The sequence below is a fragment of the Numenius arquata genome, chromosome 4 (assembly GCF_964106895.1).
Source record: "Numenius arquata chromosome 4, bNumArq3.hap1.1, whole genome shotgun sequence".
Lineage (NCBI taxonomy): Eukaryota > Metazoa > Chordata > Aves > Charadriiformes > Scolopacidae > Numenius > Numenius arquata.
Genome location: NC_133579.1, coordinates 6,343,512 through 6,359,368, shown reverse-complemented (window position 1 = coordinate 6,359,368; position 15,857 = coordinate 6,343,512). Strand labels below are relative to the sequence as shown.

General features: G+C 40.5%; 1 protein-coding gene across 2 annotated transcripts in view; it reads right to left on the bottom strand.

The window, feature by feature from the left end:
* The window catches only part of PDE7A (phosphodiesterase 7A), an 86,922-nt gene that overhangs the window by 33,055 nt on the left and 38,010 nt on the right, over window positions 1-15,857 (bottom strand). For both annotated transcript variants that reach the window (XM_074146923.1, XM_074146924.1), the window contains exon 2: window positions 7,866-7,926. In XM_074146923.1, the coding sequence (XP_074003024.1) occupies window positions 7,866-7,926 (61 nt within the window). The remainder of the gene's footprint in view (window positions 1-7,865; window positions 7,927-15,857) is intronic.

The window sequence follows — 15,857 nt, the reverse complement described above, 5'->3', positions numbered from 1 at the left end:
GTAACACACATAAAAACGATAACATTTTGTACAGTACAAAAAAGATTCAGCTTCTAGAAATGGCAGCTTTTAGCAAATAAGCTAGTTACAAGATGGTTTTAAGAGATACTTTCCCACTAGCATTTACTTACTTGTGCTCAGCTGTTTGAATATTACACAAGAGCCTATTAAAATACCAAAACTCAGTATTAAAATTTTATCAAAACTATTTCGCACTGCAATTAGCTTCAACCTGAATCTTTTCGCATGCTAGTTGATGTCTACTTATGCATTTTACCAACTGAAAGCTGATCAGTATTCTTTTGTTAGGTAATTGTATGCATTAATGTAAGTAGTTCACCTGCATTAAAAGCTTTCACTTAAAATTCTTTAGCAATTACAAATTTGGGCAAACCTTTGAGGATCAAACGCAATACTGTTTCCCTCCTAAAATCCTAAAAAAAAAAAAAAAGTGAAATTCAAGACATGAAAATGTTCTGGTTTCTAATTGTGAAAATACTTCAAGTGCAGTATTCTCCTGTTCTCAAACACAGTGAGTTTTTGTATAAATCCAAACTAAGTATTTAACACAAAGAACTAAGACTGATTTTATAAGAACAAAATAAAAATATAGCTATTTAGGTTCCAGCAACTGATAATACCCTAACACCCTGAGAATGCTCTTCTCTTTTCTTCTCCAACCTGCTAATTTGTAATGCTGAAGCAGTCAACGTAAGTCAGAAAATAGCTAAAGATACTGACTAAAACTTCAGTAATGTACTTTTAATATTTAATAGGTATCTTTCTGGAGATCCGTATCTATAAACACTGACATATCTGTAGTAACACAATTCACATGAATCTTATCTTGGGAGGCACACTGGAAGGACCACAAAAAGATAAGCAGACCCAGAGGTCCCCAAATATTGAGTCTCAAGTTGACATTATCAGTAAAAACACACCTAATACATGTGGTTTTCAGTTATTACTCCTCCTGGTTTTTTGAAACTGAAAACCTTAACAGAGCTGCAAAGGAAAGTAACCCGATCACTACCTGGAAATATTATTTTTCAGACCACTTACAATATATTACTTAGAAAGGTTTCATTCATCTGAGCAGAGAGCAAGAGGCTTGTCTTGCCCCAGGCAATACAGAGGCAGCAAATTGTAGAATTCTTCTGTTAAGGCACAAGCAACTGGTGAATTTCATTTACAAAGGAAGCAAATAAAGAGGAAAAAGGGAGGAAAGTTTTGGGAAAAAAAGAAGACATTAGTAGCTGTGTATGAAACCACCACCAGTTTACACGGAGGAAAATGCAACTTTAGTTACCTTTCACTCACATTTATCTGGGAAATCAGTCATAGCTACAGCTGTGTGAATGAGTTCACCAGCTGAATTAAAAGAAAACTAAAAGTTGTCTTAGTTGAGTTTTTGTTTTTTGTTTGTTTTTTTTTTTTTTTTTTTTTTACAGAAAAGGTGATATAACTTTTGTTAATTATATTTACTTTTCCAGGCAGTCTTAACTTTCAAAATTTACCAACCATAATGTGAATTACCCCATAGTTTCAGTCAGTGTGCAACTCGGTTTTGGTGAACAATTTATTTATTCAAAGTGTCAAGAACAGGAAAAGTTCACAGAAAAATACCTGAAGACTAACATGGAATTCTGCAAATAACAGAACAGGCAGGTTCATTTGATAAATGTTATCCAGAAAATCTCTCTCTGCTTCTTTTTTATTTACTAGTACTTAGTCTAACAGCATAGATAGAGTAACAGTATCCCTGTTATCCTTGAAATGCCCCCAATGGTGTGGATTCTGAGTAGGAAAATAAGAAAAACTGTCTCCAACTGAAATGCAGAACTGCAACTACATTGCTTTCAACAGTAATTATTAAAATGTATATTCACAGGAATGGTTAGCCAAAAGAAGAAATTATATACTAAAAATGCACATGGCAAACTATTAAAAAGGTGATTTAATACAATAAAAGTAAAATGAGGGTATTTACTTGTACACATATGGAATGAGAAATTCTCAGAAAAGAAAGCAAAATATTTTCATTAAATAGTTGTTAAAATTCTCTCTCCTTGATCCGGGTAGGAGCAGAGGGTATTTTAAGAGTCAAGATCTCAACAGTGGATGAATGTTTTTAGAATACATTTAGATTCATTCATCTGGATTTATTTATTGGAGACATCACTTCTACAGGACTGGAATTTATCACAGTCAAAGTAGTAGAGATTCCTACTGGACCAAAAAGGAGGCAGAAGAGCTCCATTGTTGTTGTATAAAACTACAGCATTTTTCAAGATTTCAGCCAACAAACGTGCTTGGGAAAATTGGTACAAGTGGAACGTGAAGATACCACACATCCATTTGAGTTTTCCATGTGTACGGAAGCACGAAAAGGAACGGCATCAAACTGGCTGCACGTTAGCAGGTTATGAAATGATGTGCTATTTATTAGCACAGTGAGACTAATCTCTACTGCACGTGTAGAGTTAGTCCCAAAACATCCAGAACTACTGGTCCATCGTTCCGCATTCACTGTTCAGTTTATCTGACCTGCAAAGATCAATAGATCCCAAACGCCCCCACTTCATTGTGCTTACACACAAGGTAACATATTCCCATCGATTTGCTTGGGAAGCCCTGCACAATTTTTTTTGCAATTCTATGGCTCTGAAATTACACAGAATTTAATTTTAAGGAAGAGGTATGTTTATAATCATAGGTAAAGGCAAAAGACAACTCGGATTTAATATTATTTTTCTAAGACAAAAGGACACTGTTACGCAATTCCTTCAAACAGCAACAGAAGCCCAGCCTCAGAGACAATCATTATGGTAGCTGACAGATAATTAAAATTCAATACCTAAAACAAATGAACTTATGAATAGGTTTTGTTTATTTAGATCTTTAAAAAAAAAAAAATAAAATCAAAGTGGTTAGAAAATCTTTTGAAACCATGAGATCACACCATTTGCTTGTAGGTGAATTTCCCTGGGCGGGGTGGGGGAACGGGGATGGACCGAAGTGGTAGCAAGCTGAAAATTTTCATCTTAGGTGTCTCTTCTTTAACGACTCTGAAAAGACTCCTGTTTCCTTAGGGGAACACATTTAAGTCCAGCGTCTTAATGACAGTGGACTTCCAGGAACAATTTTTTTTTTTTCCCCCCCGGCACTTTGAGAGTTTCTGCGACTCCAAAGCAGCAAGAGAAAGATTGAAAAACACGTGAAGCCTGCCTTTCAAATTCTGATTTTGTGCACAAATAGGACAAAATATGCGTTGCCTAAGTATTTGACTAGAATCTTTTCTAGACTAGTTCTACGTGACCAGGATTGCTTGCATTTTTAAGACAAAGGCCGTACGGGCAGAAACTCAACTGCGAACCGAATAAATAGTGGAAGAAGGAATGTAAGAGGGAGGTTTGCGGCTAGAACAGAAAACGCATCGGGGCTGTAGCAAAACTTACCTTGAGTCATAGTTCCCACCCCTCTCTCAGATTCCTGCTCCGATACTTACGGGGCAGCTGAAATGCCGCAGCTGACATCCCTGGGCATCAGGGTCACCCCAGCACGTACTTCGTGCTACCCTAATACCCCCCCTGCAGCAGCAGCTGCTTTGGGGGAGCTGGGGCAGAGATCCCAGAGATGGCAGAGGACAGCTGGGAGTAGAACTTCCGACAGCCACCCAACCTCAAGGTAAACCACCCCAGCCACGAAGTTGCAAAGAGCAGGGTTTCCAGAAAAAAAAAAAAAAAATAAAAAAAATTACTAGCTTCAGAGATTAAAGTTCCTACTGTATTCGTCGGAAAAACAGACGACAGGTCAGCCGAATAGGTCGGAATTAAGGGAAAAGGAACACAACACAACTGCTGCGGGAGAATAGCGTGCACCTGCATTACACAGCAGCTCCGCCGTTTCCCATTTGAAGTGAAGACGACTTCTAAAGGGGGGTAAAATACTCCACGTGTAGCTGAGAGGTGCCCGCTCACCCACACAAGCAGCCGATGCCCCGCTCTTTCCACCCCATGCACGGCAGCAAAACTCTCAGGCAATATAAAACAGCGAGGAAAAAAAAGAAACCAGAAAAGCAAAGAGGGGGAAAAAAAAAAAAAAAAAAAAACAAGAAGGTATCAAGATTACACAGAAGCACTTACAAGAAATTTTGAGAAGAAATTCCTCGTAGCTGCCAAGAGAAGCGGCTGACTGAGGTGATGCAGATATATATTAGCCCTTCTAAGGTCTTAAAAGAAAAATTCCACAATGCTGCATCTGTATCTGTATTTTAAAATAGTAAATAAGCCACTCGGGAGTGGCTTTAGTGTATATTTTGGGAATGGGGTATGACAGATGAGTCAGTAGAGTCAACGCTGTTTGTTTATATACACGCTGATGAAGAGAGCAAAGAGTTAGTTATTTTGCGTACCCCCTAAAATCTGATCTTTTAAATTGAACCTGGAAACACTTCTGTACCACAGGAATTTCTATTTACTCGTTGCAAATGAATTTTGATTGGATTCTCATTCGAACAGCCTGAAAACATTAAAGGAAACAACTATCGGGCCAGCACAACCGAACGGAGGCAGAGGGAGGTGTCCTAGATACCCTTTAGCTTTGTATTTTTGATCTGCTAAAATTTTAAAACACCTTATTGAGGTACATTTTATTAGTAGATATAGTCTGTTTGGAATAATAACCCACCAATTTAAAGGCAAAACCTCTCACGACTGTGCCTAACTTCCCACTAATTTACAGCTGAGGATTCCTTGCAGCTTACTCTGATAAATAAAAAAAACACAAAACCCTCACAATACCATATGGGAAATGCAATATTTCCACATTTCTTGCAAAAAAATTCTAATTGAATGTATTCATTCTTGAATCTACTCCGGTAAGAATGTTTCTACACACCGATGCTTCCAACTGTTCAGCTTTCAGGCTGGTCTTTTTTATAGTCCATTTACGAACACAAGAGTAATAAATCGGTAAATAGTTGCTAAATTGTACAGTAGAGTGTATATAACAGTTGGGGGGGGGGGGGGGGAAAGTCATCTCCAAGTGAGAAAATAATACAAATTTAGCACACTGAGTCAAACCTCCAATGAGCAATTTTTTGTTTGGTTCGTTTTGTTTTTTTTTTTTGGTACCCTCCTCCCTCCAGAGGGTCAATCCTTTAAAAACCTCGGTGCCGGTGAAGAGCCGGCATCACCCAACACAACGCACACGCCAGCAGGAGCTCCGCTATCCAGAGCGAGCACCAATAAACTAATAATTAATTCCAATGAGAGAAGAAGTGAAGATTTAATTTCCTTAACATCATGTTCTGGATATATTCCAGTTCTGCCCGCGAGCGTTAAGTCAAAGAAAGATTTCAAAACCAACGGGACGTTGCCCTCAGTTCAGGTGTATATCCTCAGAGCGAGAGGAAGCCCAAGCGCTTTGCTTTCCTCCGGATTTACTCGAGCATCATCACAAACCCTTCCGCAGAAATGATGGGCCCAACTACTTCACGGTACAGTTAAACTTCCGAAGTAGCAAAAGAAATGAGACTATTCTCCCCCAAAATTAAGACCTTTTTTTCTTACAAGCCGAGTTTCTATCACTAGCAGGTTAATTTTAAAAAGATAAACTCACAGACATATATTTACGGTACCTTTAATTCAAGCCTATCAGTGCATTTTTAAAAGCCACTAAGACATATTATTCCATAATACATACTCCCTTTTGTGGAATTAAAAGTACTCGGCTTTTAGGATTCTGAAGCAGAAAAAAAATAACCGTATTTTTTCATTACATCACAAAATAAATTTAGTTTAAAAAAAATAATTCACAAAATCAAGGAAACAAAGCTACATCAGGCCTGAATTTACTTTCTTATTCTTAGGACTAGAGCAGAAAAATCACATTTTGAAGAATTCTAGTGTTCATCCTGCAAGAAGGCTAATTGAAAGTGAAAAAGTTATTTTAACTTTTGAAAATTAAATAAAACTATTTCCAACAACAACAAAAACAACCCAGCAGCTTTTTCAATAAGCATTTAGAAACCAGCATCTTCCATCCTCCCCTCTTAACAAATCTGGAAAGTAATTACCTTCTCTTATCAAAAATCCTTCAGTAGACAGTCAGCGCTATAGAATTAACGACTTCAAACTTAAAAAAAATTAAAGTAATTGAAAAATAAAAATGAGAAGATGCTAAGTCAAAATTGGATTTATATATACCTACACATGCGTATGCCTACATATGTAGGCTACGACTATAAATTCATATATATACACATGCATATAGCTTACAACTTCAAAGTCATAGACAACACAGTTATGAATTTCTGGGGACTTTAATACGCACAATATACAACTAAATTGAAAAGACTCGGGGCATAAAAAGACATGTTCTGGCTCATTTAGCTGGAGCCGGTGAAGAATTTATCATCACTAGCTGTTGATGTTCATCGAGCCGTGTGAGACATCACGCAAGCATTCAGAGCCCACTGCAACACAAAATCAAAGCTCAAGATGGCTTATATTAAGTGGCATAATTTTGCAGTGAAGCAGAGTATATCCACAGTCCCCAGGCCATCTGCCCCTCCAGAAGAGCTGTGGGAAGTACCGAACCCAGCAGCCAGAGCTGCAAGAGCTTTGCATCTTTCTGCTCCCAACCACTGACTTCAACTCCTCCTTCACAGAATGGTTAGCGTTGGAAAGGACCGTAAAGATCATCGAGTTCCAACCTTGGAACCATGGGCAGGGACACCTCCCACTTCCATCCACCCACTATGACAGAGGGTCCCCCCCAGATGCTTTGCCCATCCCAGTACTGTTCTTTCACTTTAATTCAGCTTTACTTTAGGACTACAAAGATGATGAGGGGCCTGGAACATCTCTCTGATGAGGAAAGGCTGAGGGACTTGGATCTTTTTAGTCTGCAGAAGACTGAGGGGGGATCTGATCAACGCCTATAAATACTTAAATGGTGGGTGTCAGGAGGATGGGGCCAGTCTCTTTTCAGTGGTGCCCAGGGACAGGACAAGAGGAAATAGGCACAAACTTGAACTTTAGAAGTTCCACCTAAACATGAGGAGGAACTTCTTTGCTGTGAGGGTGGCAGAGCCCTGGAACAGGCTTCCCAGGGAGGTGGTGGAGTCTCCTTCTCTGGAGACGTTCCAAACCCACCTGGACACGTTCCTGTGCAACCTGCTCTAGGTGGACCTGCTCTGGCAGGGGGTTGGGCTAGATGATCTCCATAGGTCCCTTCCAACCCCACAGCATTCTGTGATTCTGTGTTTTACCCTTCATCTAGTCACTACTCGGGAAAACATTCTTCAGTAAGTTGACTAAACTGCTGGCCCTGTCATGCATCCTCTCCCTTTTCAAGTCATCTACTAAAAAAGTGTTCTTTAAAAATCATATCATTATTTTAAGAACACCTTGAACATTTCATAGCCTCAGTACTGAAGTTTTTAAAAGCGTGTGGTAACTCTCACGCAAATGTTCTCTAAGTTACAGTTTTAACCAGAAGGACACCATGCAGAGGTGATAAATGCCATCACAGAAATAAATATCAATAATGAGTCACTTGAAAAACTTCACTTCCACCAAATATGTTACGTTAATTATAAGACTTTTTTTTTTTAACATAGGAGGAAAAATTCCAACACAATGATTAACTCAGGAATAAAAAAGAAAAAATGGCAGACAGCCAAAAAGCCCAAGTCAACAGAAAAGAACCCAAACTCTTCTGAAGAATCAAACCAGAGTATTATCCAGGAGAAAGGGAATGGTAAGTTTAAGAATTCAACACTCAAATATAAAAAAAATAATAATTTTAAATCAATCGTAAACGTTAGAACTTTGCAATATAGAAACTGGTATGCTTACCTAGCATACGAATGTACAACGCAGTCTGATCAGAGCTGTCATAGGAAATTGCTCCACGTCGCTGTAGAAAAAATAAAAGAAAGGTTTTATTAATTTTATGCAAGTTACAACTGAATAATTTCTAAATTGAAATAAAAATAAAGTATCGATTGCCCATTTCCAATTTAATGCTTAAAATTAATTTTGGAAATCTGAACATGCATCATTCAAAAAAAATATATGTATGCTGATTTTGTTTTAGGAGGGGACAAAGGAAGGACAGGAACTGGTAGTGAAGAGATTATGAAAAACAGGACCAGAGTGTGGAAAAAAATATCCCCCTATATTTCTTTCCAGATGCTCCTCTATCATTTCTCACAATAAAACAAGACACAAAACGACATTAAGCAGACCCAAAGAAACATGCCCCTCATAGCCTTCAAAAATGTAATACTTAAAAGAAATACTTGCAGTTCCTGGTTTATTTGTTTGTTTACTTTTACATATGGGGTATTTCCATATGTCAAAGCTAAAAGTAGTTTTAAAAGAAGTAAGAGAACTCAAATGACACCACTGCTGCAGTCCTAGGAATTCAACCTATATCCTGCAAGAGCAGGGCTTGCTGGCCACACGCTATTTTCATGCCACCCAGTACTTTCTGTGGGCAAATCAAGGTACCACCGAAGCAGAATGTAACACATTAAGGTATTTTAAAGAAAACAAGCAAGTGGTATTGCACATTTGATGATAAAAGTCTAAAAGAGTCATCAAACTACCCATGCATGACATCGAGATGCTCCAATATAGGCCGTATTTCTTACCTACACAGAATGTGTATATTCCATACATATTTTGTTAATGTGAAAATAGTTATAACCCAGGAAGTCTCCCCAAAATGTGGTGAACTGGTGCTCTAACAGCTAAAAACTGGAGGAACCTTCTCATAGTTACACAACACTGGCACCATCTAGTCTTCAAAGCTGGGCACAACCGAGCGCTCAACCTCACGCTTAGCCTTTACCGTACTCTCAACATCTTCCACCACTTACAATCGTAGAATCATAGAATTGCCTGGGTTGGAAGGGACATTTAAGATCAGAGTCCAACCATCAACCTAACTCTGATTAAAAAAAAAAATAAATCACTAAACCATATCTCTAAGCACTATGTCAACCCGGCTTTTAAATACCTCCAGGGATGGTGCCTCAACCACTTCCCTGGGCAGCCTGTTCCAATGTTTGATAACCCTTTCCGCATAAAAATTGTTCCTAATATCCAATCTGAACCTCCTCCGGCGCAACTTGAGGCTATCTCCTCTTGTCCCATTGCCTGTTCCTTGGGAGAAGAGACCGACCCCCACCTCTCTACACCCTCCTTTCAGGGAGTTGTAGAGAGTGAGAAGGTCTCCCCTCAGCCTCCTTTTCTCCAGGCTGAACACCCCCAGCTCCCTCAGCCGCTCCTCACAAGGCTTGCTCTCCAGACCCCTCACCAGCTCCGTTGCCCTTCTCTGGACCCGCTCCAGCTCCTCAATGTCTTTTTTGTGGTGAGGGGCCCAAAAGTGGACACAGCACTCGAGGTGGGGCCTCACCAGTGCCCAGTGCAGGGAGACGATCACCTCCTGAGTTCTACTCGCCACCACTGTTCCTGATACAGTCTTTCATTAATACTATTTCTTAACCCTAGGATCAGAGGAACACCTTTACAATAAGACTTCAATTTTGCCAGTTCACAACATTTTTTCTACAAAGAAATAAGAATTTTTGTGTGTGTGCATTAAAAACTCCTCTGTCCTCAGTGTAAATAAGAAGTACAGTGGTCGTGGAAAGGTCACAGAAGTCCTGGGTGACACAAAGGGTCATCGCACCCCTTTGAGAACTTCAGCTCAAAGCCAGCCTGGAGGTGAACCCAGTCACCCATTTTTCCCCCCTGTGTAGCAGGAACAACCCTACACCAGGGACACGCCAACAGCCTGAAAATGCACAGGTTCGTAAGACGGGAAACCAAATCCCGTTAGGAAACAGGAAAGCAAAATAGATGTTGGGTATTGAGAAGAATTCTAAAAGAAAAATTAAGAGATAAAGAAACTAATTACTTGGAAGGGGAGAAAAAAAACTGCTTATAAGCATTTATCTACAGAGCAAACTGAACACACACAAAGACAGACTAGAGAGTAAATAACCTCTATCAGCATGATTTATACAACTGTTGTGTTGACTCCAAACACAGAAGTTACACTTAATTGTTTCGATATTTTTCATGTTAAAACAAGAAAAAAAACCTTACACTTGAAATCAGGAAAGTTTTTCCAAGGGTAAACTTCATAGAATGGTTTGGGTTGGAAGGGACCTTCAAGACCATCGAGTTCCAACCCCCCTGCCATGGGCAGGGACACCTCCCACTTAATATTTAATTACAGAAATTACCAAAGATCTAGCATCAAATTGGGTCCAACTATAGTAACTGTTTTTTAAAGACTACAAGGAAGAACTCCCTGTGCAGCATTTTTACACTGAATTAGCTTTTGTTCTGTATTTTCTTGGAAGATCATAAACCATGCAAATAATCCTTTCCTTGAAATCTGTTTGTACAGAGTTTATCACAGCGACGTGCCTGCCCCGATGAAAAAGGCAGAGATGCACCTCCTCAGCTAGAAAATGATGCTGATTTTCCGCTAACATTTTCAAATTTCTTTACCTTAGAATTTCAGCAAACCTCAGCTGACTCTATTTTCAGTGGCCTGGAACATCAGTGATATAGTTTAGCGCTGTCTTGCAATTTGCACCTGTCTCTCACAGATTTCTGGACGTGTCCAGTACAGTTCTGTAATCTAATACTAGAGAAAGCTCAGCAAACACACAGCTGGAAGAACCATGCCCAAATGGAGCATTAGTCACAGAATTGCAGAATGATCTGGGGTTGGAAGGGACCTCTGGAGATCATCTAGCCCAACCTCCCTGCCAAAGCAGGTCCACCTAGAGCAGGTTGCACAGGAATGTGTCCAGGTGGGTTTGGAATGTCTCCAGAGAAGGAGACTCCACCACCTCTCTGGGCAGCCTCTTCCAGGGCTCTGCCACCCTCCCAGGAAAGAAGTTCCTCCTCATGTTTAGATGGAACTTCTTATGTTCAAGTTTGTGCCTATTTCCTCTTGTCCTGTCCCTGGGCACCACTGAAAAAAGACTGGCCCCATCCTCCTGACACCCACCCTTTAAGTATTTATAGGCATTGATCAGATCCCCCCTCAGCCTTCTCCAGATTAAAAAGACCCAAGTCCCTCAGCCTTTCCTCATCAGAGAGATGCTCCAGGCCCCTCATCATCTTCATAGCCCTCTGCTGTGCCCTCTCCAGCAGTTCCCTGTCCTTCTTGAACTGGGGAGCCCAGAACTGGACACAGTGCTCCAGATGGGGCCTCACCAGGGCAGAGCAGAGGGGGAGGATGACCTCCCTCGACCTGCTGGTCACACTCTTCCTGATGCACCCCAGGATGCCATTGGCCTTCTTGGCCACAAGGGCACATTGCTGGCCCATAGTCTCCGAGAAGGAAAACAATACGCAAAGATCTACTGGAAAAAAAATTCCTTATGATATATTGATTCTAAAAATATTACTTGCTCTCTAAAATCTAAAACATTATTTGCTAGATACAGTACATCCAAGTATGATATCAAACACAAAGTATATTTTTAAAAACATAAACCAAGTGACTTCATTCTGCAAGGACTCTGAAAGATCTCATAGAATCATCTAGGTTGGAAAAGACCCTTGGGATCATCGAGTCCAACCATCCACCCTACTCTACAAAGTTCTTCCCTACACCATATCCCCCAACACCACATCCAAGCGACTCTTAAACACATCCAAGGATGGTGACTCAACCACCTCCCTGGGCAGCCTGTTCCAGTGTCTGATCACTCTTACTGTGAAGGACTTCTTCCTAATGTCTAGTCTAAACCTACCCTGTTGCAGCTTGAATCCATTCCCTCTTGTTCTATCGCTATTTGTTTATGAGACCAGCACCAACCTCTCTACAGTGTCCTTTCAAGTAGTTACAGAGAGTGATGAGATCACCCCTCAGCCTCCTCTTCCTCAAACTAAACAGTCCCAGCTCCCTCAATCGTTCTTCATACGACTTATGCTCCAGGCCCTTCACCAGCTTCGTTGCCCTCCTCTGTATCCGCTCCAGCACCTCGATCTCTCTCTTGTATTGAGGTGCCCAAAACTGGACACAATACTCCAGGTGTGGCCTCACCAGTGCTGATCTCGTAGGAATCTTTGAGCAATCAAATACTTTTAAAATTTACCTTTCAAAGTTTGGTTTCCTAAGGAAAGAGAGACAGTTTATTGTGTAAACCTTACTAATAATACTTCAAAAGTAGTAGGACAATTTCAGCTAGTTTTGCTGAAAAGACAGAGGTCCTAAGTATACTTCATTCACTGAAATTTGTCAAATATGATAGATAAGAGGAAAACACTCATTAGCAAGTTCCACCAAGGGACAGACACAGGGTGGGTGATAAGTGGTGAGACCTCGTACCTTTAGACCAGGCTAAGAAGCGAGGTACGGACAGTGAGGAGCACTGTGGTGGGAAGAGACAGATGAGGGAGCTAATAGTACAGAGGTTTCTAGCAACTTGTGATAAGTAGGTAAATTAAATAATAGCCATGGATTGCTGTGTGTCAGCTCACACTCTGAATAGGTACCAGACTATGGACTGCAGGTTGAGGTCTATTACCTCTTTTCCCACTTCAAATAATACTGTCTGCATATTAGTTATACTACCCCCTGCACTACTCTAGAAAAATGCAAGAAAAAAGGCAAAAGAGAAGCAATTTAATCCACCCCACCTGTGGTTCTTCAAGATACTCTGCCCAGATTCCACTTTTTAAACCAGGCAAAAAGAAAGACCAGATTTAATGCATCAGCTTCTACTGAGATGTCAACAGTCACATGCAGCAAATTTGCAAGCGGAAAGGCAAATACATCTTGAAAAACTAAAGTTCTTGTAAAGCACACAGCAGTTCAAATAATTTAATCACCAGGATTCTGCCCTCGGTGACAGCCAAAAACGCCCCCTCCCTCACTGCTAATCAAAAGCCCACTCTGTAGCCCACACCAAGACATCAAGACTACACTTACCATAAGAACATACCTTCCTTACCCAGCCGAGATGGCTGCAGCGTACACCGTATCAGCCTACAGAAACCTTGGCTAAAACCCACACGGAAAGAGCAAGACTTCTGGCATTTCAAAATACCACGTTATTGTTAATAGCGGTAACTCACTTAGCGTAAAATTTTATTTTTAGACCTCTGCCACCTCCTTGGTCTCCCTGAAGCTTTGTACCTGGTAACAACTGGAAAGCACTTTGAACTCCTCGTCCCCCTGTACAAATTGCAAGCAAATAAGCATCATTCCAACAGGCAGCTGGAATTACCAGTGCTCAAACTGAAGATATCCCTAACGTGTTTAGGAAGGTTCCCTTTTCAAGCACAAGGACAACTGGGTCCGGTGGGACTATCCAATTCAACATCCACTTAATCACTCCACTCCTTTCCCGACAAGAGCATGGCCATCTGAACTGGGTGGGCTGTTTTCCTTCACCAGTGAAGGCAGACATCAGAAAGACGGGTGGGAAGGATTGTCTACACTAGACTTCCACTTTGAAAGGCACACCTGAAATTTCAGTTCCTTATTAGATTTGTCGTTTATTCTTCCAAAGGGCAATACAGTAAGAAAAGCTTTTATTTCTCCTCTCTTTTGTCACATCTGAATGGAAGAAGTTCAAACTTGAATGGAAGTTCCATTAATCCTTTAACAGCGATGATACAAGGACTCCACAAAAAGGATTTAAGTTAGATCTTTCTGCCAATCTTTTCACAAGAGTATACGAAGTTATTAGAGGGCTGGATCAGAGGGCTGGAGCACCTCTCCTGTGAGGACCAGCTAAGAGAGTTGGGGTTGTTCAGCCTGGAGAAGAGAAGGCTCCAGGGAGACCTTAGAGCCCCTACCAGTCCCTAAAGGGGCTACAGGAGAGATGGGGAGGGACTCTTCATCAGGGAGTGAAGCGATAGAACAAGGGGGAACAGTTTTAAACCAAAAGAGGGAAGATTCAGATTAGACATTAGTTAGAAATTCTTTCCTGTGAGGGTGGTGAGACACTGGAACAGGTTGCTCAGAGAAGCTGTGGATGCCCCATCCCTGGAGGTGTTCAAGGCCAGGCTGGATGGGGCTTTGAGCAACCTGGTCTGGTGGGAGGTGTCCCTGCCCATGGCAGGGGGGTTGGAACTCAATGGTCTTTAAGGTCCCTTCCAACCCAAACCATTCTATGATTCTATGATTAAAGGCCACGCAAGTGGAACAACATGCCAAAATAGCACATAGATATCTCTTCAAAGGGAAATGGCTTCAGTGATGCTGAGGAGCACAGCACATGCCTGTAACGCCTGGACACACAGGACCTGCTGCTGTTTGTGGCAAACAGAAGAGAGTTTCCACTGATGGATCAAGTTTATCACAAGGACTCTCCATTCCAGTCCAGAGCAGAGCACCAACATTACTGCTGGGCCACTTCATGCTGTCTTTTGGGCTGGCAAGCGAAACAACCGCTGGTCCCATTCCAAAACAGCAGAAAGAACCCAGCAGAGCTGCTGGGCTCCAAAATTCAGTACCTCCCACCAGAAAGAACCACCTTCACCTTCTTGGTGGAGCACAGAGCCCTCGTTTTGCGACTCAGTTGTTTATTCAGGAGCTGGGGAAGGACTCGAGGACAGCATCAGTCAGGTTTTTTTTTACCTGCTTGGCTTTTGTACCCAAGTTATTGCCCAACAATCAGAGGATTATTATTTTCTGAAAGAGAAATGGAGAACAAGTTTGGAGAAGTTGTTATAACGTGGCAACTGCAATTTCCTGGTTATGCTGCCTCAAGTATACCCCCTTGGAAACTGCTGAAGATTCTAAGACAGTTTATCAACAAGAAGTCCCTAGAATGACAAACTAATTAGACCAGATTTCTCTGACTACTATTGGATTTCAAAAGTGAGACTGTCATTTGTCATAATTCTTTGAATTATTTCAATTAAGAGATCCATGCTAATGTAAGATCCACAGGTTTCCACAAGCCACTGCAAAATGGTCCTACTACTATTTTCTAAATATTTCACTGGAGTTCAAAGCAGTATTTTGAAGGTTTATCAAACCAGTGATAAGAAAATGTAGTTAATTGCAAGAAGGCAATACTAATCAGCAATAAGAAACAGCCTCCCTCTTCAAATATCTGAATGTGGCAATTTTAATATTTTCTTCCATATAAAGCTATTTCACATGATCGTCTCTCAAGACAGATGGCAATCGTTTATAAACTTTTGTTCATATTGTTTGAATATAATTTATTGTTTGAACTACTATTGTTTCAATGACAATTATCAGAATAACAGTTATCAATGTTAGTGATAAATATATCTAACAAGCATCTGTAACGTACTTTCTCTTATACACCTTAGATGTGTATCATGTGGCATCGTTAAAATTCACCCAAAGTTTTATCAATGTAAGAACTTAAAAATTTAACAATATACAAAACAAAAGTGTGAAAATTGGTCAGAAAAGGATAGAAAAAAAAAAAAGCATAAGTGACTTAAGTGAGGACAGAAACACACAGGGTAGTACCCTTAGAAACTAAATCAGAATGACAGGAGGACTCCAAAGCAACAACAAAATAGGATAATTGGATGAATTAAAAAAAAAAAACAATATGTATTTCTTTAAAAGAAACAACTGTTGGCACGTTTTAAAACACAACCATAAACAGCATTATCATTTATCCTGTATTATGTCAGCTACCTGCAATTCCTGTTTTTCCCCACCTTAACACAATCTTTGACCAAACTGAACCACAGACAATAACCCTTCAGCAGCTTTTTATGTCAGGTTTCAGAGAACCAGCAATTTGACATTTTACCAGTAAAAGGCAGATAATGCACTAGCGAAGCACACCGGCTGTAAAACTTGGGCATTTA